The following is a 10,000-nucleotide window of genomic DNA, read 5'->3' on the forward strand; positions in this document are numbered from 1 at the left end:
ATTTATGTAGATAAATAAACAGAAAGATACATACATATTTTTAAAAAATGACAGATTATCTGCCAACTGTAAAAACGGTCGGTAAGTAGAGAATGATAATAAAAATAAATAGCAAGTAAACACACACGTGCGCCTCCTCGGAGCTCGACCAACAAACTAACACATATGAAATGGCGAAGTGTGTCCTATAAGACAAAGAAAACGAAATAACGAAAGAAAACGGGATCGAAGCAAATATCGAAGAATTAATGAGGTTTAGAATTATCTTGAAATCACTTACCCTTCGCGTCGTTAGAAATATAAATGCTTCTTCATTAAGACAATCATTGGCTTTGGAGGTTGTCGAACTGTTTCAGCGTATAATGAAATCCGAAATTGCTCATCTGATCGTTTTATATCATCTTACACAGATATTCATTTTCAACTCGGTTACCCTTTTTTCCATAACGACAAAAAAAAAAAACACAAAAAAAAAAACGAAAACAGCCACAAAGCATCATGAAACACTCGAAAGCATACATTTATCTATCTATCTATCTATCTATATCTGTATACATATACATATATAGGCAAATAGGTAGACAGATAGATATAAACCGTAAGCTTGCACCTCGCCTTGAGATTTAATATAGTCCATCCGCAAATGAAAAAAGCAAAGCTTAAAACCTGAATCCATTTAAGAAAAATGTAATTGAACCGCATCTTACCTCTTGCAGTCTCGGTGTATAACCGCGCTGATTGCCTGAATTCGAATTCTTGAATAAACAAGCAGAGTGAAATTATTAATCTTATCAGATATTCCCAAATTACTGTTTTTCTTATAATCTGAATGCCTCGTAGCTGAATATGATATCAATTAACGTCCCTGTGTTTACATTTTAGTACTGTGATTAATAATTCTACATTCGAAAGCTGTTAACAATAAATGTCATTTTTTTTCGAAAGTAAATAGAAGTGGTTATTTGCGTGCTGGAAGATGTGTTTATGATTTAGTAACTTTTTAAAGGCATGCGGGAAGCAGCGATTAAAATATCGTTTGTAATTAATTAAGAAAAAAAAAAAATATGCATTTAGATCTCTCATTCCCATTCACTCTCCTTTTATATCACTATCATAATAAAATCGAAAGAAAAAAAAAAAGCCACTCAATATTTCTTGTGAATGATTTTCATTTACACAAAGAAAAAAAAAGCAACTAATTCTTTGGAAAATCATATAAACACTCTTGAACTTAACCTTTCTCAAGCGCATTCAAATCTTCATTAAATAAACCTGGCAAGTTATGAAAAACATTTTTTAAATCTTTATCATTTACATTATTGTTTATGCCTACCTACTCTGCGATAATGAAAACAATAAAAATAATAATAACCCTATAACAATAACGTTGTCAATTACAATAATGATAATAGTTATATTCATCATTATAATAACAATAATGATATTGCCAAAGATAACAATGACAGTTATCATTCTTTCATTATCATCATCATGATCACTATAATTTTCATTATCATCATTGTTATTATCAGTATCATTACTATCATCATTATCATTATTTTGATATTGATAATGTCAGGTACATACTCCCTTCAAACTGGAAAACACAAAAATCTGAACCTTTTTTTTTTTTTTTTTTTTTTTTAATACGATGAAGTCTACCGATTCTTATACCAAGAAAAAATAATAAACTTATGACAGGTATAAAAAAAAAAAAAAATGATTCGTAAATTAAGAAAGTTATTTCGCATAAACAAAGATTTTATTTCTTTACTCCCTTGACTGCATTCACTTAAAAAAAAAAAAAAAGGAATGCATACAGAAATACAACCGTGAATAAATGAATTACAAAACAACATTTAATAATAAAGATTTAAATAACCTTCAGTATCAGTATTCACGCCATTACTCTTCCAGAAAAAAAGTTTTTTAATACCAAAACCACATTTAATAATAAAGATTTAAATAACCTTTAGTATCAATATTCACGCCTTTACTCTTCTAGAAAAAGTTTTTTTTTAATATTTTCTAGTATCAGTATAATTATTAATAATGGTTATTGTCCGATAGGTGGAATGAATCAATGAAATAGAGAAATTAAATAGTTAACTTATAATTAGATAACTCATTAAATAGATTAATAGATAGACAGAATTTTTTTTTTTAAACAGATACATAAATAGATGAATAGATGAATAGATAAATTAGTAGGTAAAGAAAGAAAGAATGTAAGAAAAAAATAAATAAATACATAAACTGAGAAGAAAGATAAGATAAACAAAGACATACATAAACAGAGAAGAAAGAAAAAGATAAACAAAAACGTACATAAACAGAGAAAAAAGAAAGAGATAAACAAAGACATACATAAACAGAGAAGAAAGAAAAAGACAAACAGAGACATACATAAAACAGAAAAGAAAAAGACAAACAAAAACATACATAAACAGAGAAGAAAGAAGAAAATAGACAAAGATATACATAAACATATAAACAAATAAACGAATAAAGAAAATTCAAGGCGAATAAACCCAGCACAACTAAAGCGCTTCATCAATGTCACGCGAACGAACAGCCGGGAAATTTAAATATTTATCACAAGAACAGAAAGCTAGTTTTAGCGTTTTTTTTTTCTCTTTTCTTTTCTTTCTTTTTTTTTTTTTTGTTTATTCTTTGTTGTGTTGAAATTTTCTGTTGTGCTTATTTAACATGTTAGATCCGCCTCCTAATGCCAATTATCGGTACTTAGATGAACGTTGAATTTCTAATCAAAATGGCGGCGACTTGTTCGATTGTTTATTGTTATTATCCAGCCCGCTACTGTTTATCTGAATAACTAATTGAAATTATTGATAGGTAAGTTAATTGATATAAATAATTAATGATTTTCTTCTCTTCTTTCAACATAAAAAAATGAAATGGATCAGTAAATCGAATGAGAGCTTTCTATATACACAGATACACACACACACACTCACTCACACACACCGAAAAAAAAAAGATAAGTAAACAGACAGACATGTTTCTGAAATTCAAGCTGAAAAAAAAAGGTTTTCAGACAATTTATACATAAAGCTGATGGTAAATTAGCGTTTCTTTATTTCCATTTAGCAAAGCTTGCTCTCTTTATATCCACTTCGTAAAGCTGATAAAGCGATAAATATTCACAAAACTCAACCATAAAAATACGACACAAAAAAACACATATACGATAGAAAAAAAAAAAAAAAAAAAAAAAAATATATATATATATATATATATATATATAATATGTAAATGTGTAATAAACATAAATATACAACAAAACCCTTTGAAATACATTCTTCCCTTCCCTTATTTCAGTACAGATCAAAGAACAAACAAACATACTGATTAACTGACAGGTAGACAGAGAGATATATCGATTGACTGACAGACAGACAGACAACTTTGTATCTACAAACACAACTGTCTCGTTTTTCCTCCAAGAGCATACATAATTATTTTTGTTTGGGGGTGACGGGGGGGGGGGGGTCCAAATTTCAACATTAGTTTAGCCTTATGTACCGAATAACCGAAGAAATATAGAAAGGGTAAAATTGAGAATAAAATAATCTTATACATTATCACAATGATGATTTTTTTTTTTTTTATGCATAGGACTTTACATATGATTTTTTTTTTTTTTTTTTTTTTTTTTCAAACTCCTTTCCGTCGGTACGCCCACGCCCGCGACATCTATCTCTTAATTCTTCTCATCCTCTTTATTTTATTCCCAGGTTCATAGAATAGCGGGAATAAGCGGTGCAAAAAAAAAAAAAAAAAAAAAGAGCAAAAATATATAGAGATTTCTTATATATAAAAAAAAAAAATAGGCCTACCTCCTTCGACCCAGTTGATGTTCCTCGAAAAGCGCTTGAGCGAGGCTAGAAAAAACGGCCGTTTGTTAAAATTAACCGAACGATATCGTTAACATCGATGTCATTATTCACAATCACTTCCAATTAAGTTCATCAAGACATTTTAATGCGATCAATAAAAAAAAAATCAAAGTTATATATCCTTTGTTTTTGTATTTACTTGATGAAACGGAACAGTGGCAACATTAAAGAGGAAAAAAATGCGCAAAGAAGCTTTCATTTGTTTAGGTTTGAATTAGTTGTTGAATTGCATATACTGATATTGATATAGCTATATAAACATATATGCCAATACCCGAATTAGTAAATGGAAACGTATCAAATTAATGCTAAAGATTAAACTGAAACACACGGAAGTTATCATGGTGAATTTACGCCAAAAGCTAATGATGCAAAAAGCGTTCCCAGTATTCATTATCTTCACTAAGCAGAAAGCTAAAACCAAATGACTGTTATAGCCACATCTAGAATAAAATGAATAAAAAACTAAGAAATCTCTTAAAATGAATCATTCCCTTTTCTTTTTCTTTTTTTTTAAATCTAAGTGTCTTTCCTTGATGACAATTATAGAGATATAATTGCCTTAACCCGATCTTAGAAAATGGAAACTGGGTCGGGCCTAGACGTCATCCCGCCTTAAGCCGAACTACCGGCTTGGAACCGTTGACGATAAGGGAAATTTCACTTCGCCCACAACGAGTCGCTCTCGATTCATTACGAATCAATAAGTTACATCTTTTTTAATTCACCTCGTAGACAAAAGTGAAATTTGATCTCGTATCCAAGTGGATGTTGGAGGCATGTTCGTAAAGGAATATACACTCTAAGTCTCAAGATAAAGTTGTGGAGTGACCAGTTCATTTCTGCCCCAACTTTGACCCCAGCTTGATGCCAGTACCCACAGCTTGAGTAGACTGAGAGTGGCTGACCAAGTTGCCTAACTTCCTTTTGTTCATTTTCTTTCTCGGTCTTCGCAACTCCCCTTTATCTTAACCTGTGTCATTTCTAAGCCCAAAAGCGCAAATAAGCCGGTGCAAAATAGATGGAAAATTAAATCAAATAGATAGATTATTAAAGTTCGGCCTACCTCATCCGAACCCGTTGTTCCTCGATTGTCATATGCGAGAGACTAAGAAAAATAATGGCCATTGTTAATTCTGACCGAATATATTTTCCTTAGTTTACGTTCAAGTGATTGTTATTAGATGATATAATTTCCACAGAAAAGTTTAAAAGATTATACGTATCTCAAGACAAATGCTGTAAAGATGAATTTAAAAGCAGAGGAAATTCATTATGCACATATTTCATAATTCATGGCATGTCTCTGAGCCAAATTCGTTGTCAAAAGAGGTAGGAAAAATCACATCTATGAATAAGGCAAAAACATGGTTTTAATCATGCAGTATGAATGAAAAAGCGGAAATTTCTAGAATGAAATCATTTATGAACTGCACTTTTATATGCGCAGTAAAGCTGATGATATTTGTTATATAAATATTATCGACCTTTTATATATTGCATTCTGCTCAGACGAATACAAATATAGTTTTTTTTTTCATAATAAAAAGTGTATAATGAATACAAAAAACAGCATTTCCCACGTCGTTCGAGTCTGTGTCACTGACTCGGACTTGAACTTCGCAACAAATCGAACACACCTAGTCTTAGCAGGGTGATTCCTCAAATCAAAATGCCTTTCAATAATATAAATAGAAAGGGAACACATCTTCTATAAATCCAGATTTTCTTTTACGTCAAAGAGAGGAGACAGAAATTCATATTAATGATTCGCAGAGTCGCGTCACAAATGACTCGGCAAATGGCGTCTCACCTGGTAATTATCTGACGCTCCGAAATCCATCTGGCGTAAACAAGATTCTTTAATTAATCACCACATTAGTTTTGACTGGCGTATGTGAATGTCTTGCGGTTTTAACTGATTTCATTTTGTGAATTATGAATAGAAACACCATGAAAGAAACTGGATAGTTGGGAAATAACAGAATTTCCGATGATAGATGCCAAAGTTTCGAGATAAATGATAGAGGATTGATTTAAACTTTTTCGATGTTACAGCTTAGATTTCAAAGACTAGAATTTTCGATGATGGAATTCAGACCAATATTAGATTGTAGGATTTTCTATGGCAGGGGTAGAAAGTTTATGAATATTAGAAATTTCGATGCTAGTGTAGTAGATTCATAAAATTAAGAATTTTTTGTGTCAATAACCATTTTAGATGCAACATATTATAAAATAATGTACAAATAAACATGATGTTTATTTGTACATTACTTTAAAAGTGTAAAATCTGAAGATGTTACGTAGCTGGAGATAAAATGATTATCTAACTGAATGGGAGTCTGACTTTATATTAATCCAGATAATTTACTTGTAGTAAATACCAGAAATTATGGATTTCCAACAAAATTCGGTTACGAAAGGCCTCAAAGCATCATCATATTTGGAATTCTACATTAACGAATATTAAACATTACAAGAAAAGTCTCTAGATATCATATCAATCTAGCAATATTAATAAAAGAAAAAAGAAGAAAAAAAAGGTAAAAAAAAAAAAATAAATACATATAATAAAACCAACAAAATGACTACCAGCAACCAGGTTTATTCTTAACTTAACTTGACATCATATGAAAATAGTAAAACCAACCCAAACGAACACATAAAACGAACCGACTTAACCCTCTAAAAAACAACAAAATATAACCCAAACACACACACAAAAAAAACAACAAAAAAACATCCAAATACCTCTCCAAAATTACAAAAACAACACAAAACACCCCAATTAAACCCTGAAAACACACCAAAATTACAAAAACAACACAAAACACCCCAATTAAACCCTGAAAACACACCACCCACCCCCACCACCCACCACCCCCCACACCACCCACCACCCACCACCCACCCACCCCAACCCACCCCCAAAAAAAGGGCCACTGGCAACCCACCTCATCATAATCCGGCGACTTCGACTCCGCGTTCTTGTTGGCCGCCACGTCGCCAACAGCTGATTGCAGGGACGCCAAGCCCCTCCTCTGTCTGTCCTCCAGGTCGTCTATTTTGGCCTCTAGGATCTGCGGGAAGTTATTCTTTTGGTTAATTGAACTTACTTTGGTATTTAGGATCTGCTTGAAGTTAGTTTTTTGTTAATTTAACTTACTTTGGTCTCTAGGATCTTCGGGAAGTTATTCTTTGGTTAAATTAACTTATTTTGGTGTCTAGGATCTGCGGGAAGTTATTGTTTTGTTAATTTAACTTACTTTGGTATTTAGGATCTGCGTGAAGTTAGTTTTTTGTTAATTTAACTTACTTTGGCCTCCAGGATCTGCGGGAAGTTATTCTTTGGTTAAATTAACTTATTTTGGCTTCTAGGATCTGCGGGAAGTTATTTTTTTGATAATCTAACTTACTTTGGTATTTAGGATCTGCGCGAAGTTAGTCTTTTGTTAATCTAGAGAAATTAATCTCTGAGAAGTTTTATTAATTTAACTTACTTTGGCTTCCAGGCTCTGAGAAGTTATTATTTTATTAACCTAACTTACTTTGGCTTCTAGGTTCTGGGAAGTTATTCTTTTGTTAAATTAACTTAATTTAGCTTCTAGACTCTGGAAAGTTATTCTTTTGTTAATGGAACCTACTACGGCTTCCAGGCTCCGAGAAGTTATTATTTGGTTAATCTAACTTACTTTGGCTTCTAGGCTCTGAGAAGTTATTATTTTGTTAAATTCACTTACTTTGGCCTCTAGGATCTGGGAAGTTATTCTTTTATTAATCTAACTTACTTTGGCTTCTAGGATCTGGGAAGTTATTCTTTTATTAATCTAACTTACTTTGGCTTCTAAGATCTAAGTTATTCTTCTGTCAATTTTATCTATTTACTTACCTGTTTACTTATATGATTATTTGGTGATTTGTTTGTCAGTTTATTTGCTTATTTATTTAGTATTGCTTTTTTATTTATTAATTCATTTTTATTGTTTACTTACTTATCTATTTATCCGTCAGTTATTTATCTATTTATTTACCTATTGCCTTGATTTTTTCTTCCATTTCCCTATTCATTCATTTATTCATTCGTTAAACTAAATATATATTATTCGTACAATCATTATTATCCTATTTAACACTCTACTGAACAATTACTTATCACTGTTTTAATAAATAACTTAACTGCTATTTCACATCTAACAATTACTCATTATCCTAACTTTTCATCATGATCATTATCATATCTACATAAAAAAACGACAAAAAAAAAACAAAAAAACTTTCTCAACCTTACTATCAATTGCCTTGTTTCACACTCATCACTACATACAACAACAACAACAAAAAAACAATCACTGAACATTTTCATCATCATCATCATCATTACATCTACAACGACATAAAAACAGAAACGAGAGAAAAAAAAAATCACATCTACATTAAGACACAAATAAAAAAAAAAAAAACGAAAAGACAAAAAGACAATCACTGAATATTTTCATCATCACCATCACCATCACTACATCCACAACTGCATAAAAAAAAAAAAAAAAAACATACCTACATTAGGACACGAAAAAAAAAAAAAAAAAAAAAAAACGAAACGAAAAGAAAAACGAAAAGCAACACTAACTTTATTCTGGTTTAGCCGCTGACTGATTTCGGCAGCCATGACTTTCTCTTGTTCCAGCTGGTACTGCTTCACGTCAGCATCCAGGGCGTTAATCGTGGTGGTCATTTCGCCCAGCTTGTTCCGGACTTGAGTTTCGTGTTGCTGGGAGGGAGAGCGGAAAGGGGAGAAGGGAGAGAGAAGGGAGAGAGAAAGGAGAGCGGAGAAGGGAGAGAGAAGGGAGAGAGAAAGGAGAGGGGAGACGGGAGAGAGAAAGGAGAGGGGAGACGGGAGAGGGGAAAGGGAGAGAGAAAGGAGAGGGGAGACGGGAGAGGGGAAAGGGAGAGAGAAAGGAGAGGGGAGACGGGAGAGGGGAGAAGGGAGAGAGAAAGGAGAGGGGAGACGGGAGAGGGGAGAAGGGAGAGAGAAAGGAGAGGGGAGACGGGAGAGGGGAGAAGGGAGAGAGAAAGGAGAGGGGAGACGGGAGAGGGGAGAAGGGAGAGAGAAAGGGGAGTGGGGAGAAAGGAAAGAGAAAGAAGGAGAGGGGAGAAAGGAGAGAAAAAGAAGGAGAGGAGAGAAGGGAGAGAGAAAAAGGAGAGCGGAGAGCGGAGAGCGGAGAGGGGAGAGGGGAGAAGGGAGAGAAAAAAAGAAGGAGAGGGGAGAGAGAGAGATGGAGAGGGGAGGAGGGAGAGAGAAAAAGGAGAGGGGAGAGAGAGAGAGAGAGAAGGAGAGGGAAAAGAGAAATAGGAGAGGGGAGAAAGAAATATAGAGAGGGGAGAGCGAAAAAAAAGAGAGGGGTGAGAAAAAACGAGAGAGAAGAGGGAAGAGAGAAAGAAGGAGAGGAAAGAGAGAAAAAAAGAGAGGAAAGAGAGAAAGAAGAGGAAGGGAGAAAGAAAGGAAGGGTTAAGAGAGAGAAGAGGGGAGAGATAAAGAAAGGAGAAGGGGAGAGGGAGAGAAAGAAGGAGAGGTGAGAGAAGAGAGAGAGAGGAAGGAGAGGGGGGAGGGGAGAGAGAAAAAAAGAGAGAGAAAGAAGGGGAGGAAAGAGAGAAAGAAGGAGAGGGGAGATGAGAGAGAGAGAGAAAGAAGGAGAGGGGGAAGGGGTGATAATGTCTTGATGAATATTTATCATTGTTATTGTTGTTGGTGTTGTAGATGTTTCATGATCATCATAATTTCGTTACTATTATTGTTATTACTGTTATCATTATCATTATTATTATCATTACTTATATTTGAATGTTCATGCACCTGTACCTGACTTTTTATCTTTCTTTTTCTTTCTCTTTCTATTTCTCTCTCTTTCTCTCTTTCTCCATCCCCTCTCTTTCACTCTAACTTTCTCCCTTCTTTCCCTCCCTCCCACTCCCCCCCCCCTCTCTCTATCTCTTTCCTTCCCTATTTGTCAACCTACTCCTATCTTACCTCCATATGTTTCTTGAGTGCCGCCGTCCCGTCGTTCTCTCTCATCTGTGCT

The 10,000-nt window shown here is 33.6% G+C and overlaps 1 protein-coding gene across 1 annotated transcript in view; it reads right to left on the reverse strand.

Annotated features, from left to right (window-relative positions):
- LOC125039859 (myosin-J heavy chain-like) overlaps positions 1–10,000 on the reverse strand; it is a 28,298-nt gene that overhangs the window by 5,429 nt on the left and 12,869 nt on the right. Inside the window, exons 10-12 of the mRNA XM_047634169.1 lie at positions 9,949–10,000; positions 8,551–8,691; positions 6,878–7,003 (exon numbers count right to left, since the gene is read on the reverse strand). The exon at positions 9,949–10,000 is cut by the window's right edge and continues 129 nt beyond it. Of these exons, the coding sequence (XP_047490125.1) occupies positions 6,878–7,003; positions 8,551–8,691; positions 9,949–10,000 (319 nt within the window). The remainder of the gene's footprint in view (positions 1–6,877; positions 7,004–8,550; positions 8,692–9,948) is intronic.

Source organism: Penaeus chinensis, chromosome 28 (genome assembly GCF_019202785.1).
Source record: "Penaeus chinensis breed Huanghai No. 1 chromosome 28, ASM1920278v2, whole genome shotgun sequence".
Classification (NCBI taxonomy): Eukaryota; Metazoa; Arthropoda; class Malacostraca; order Decapoda; family Penaeidae; genus Penaeus; species Penaeus chinensis.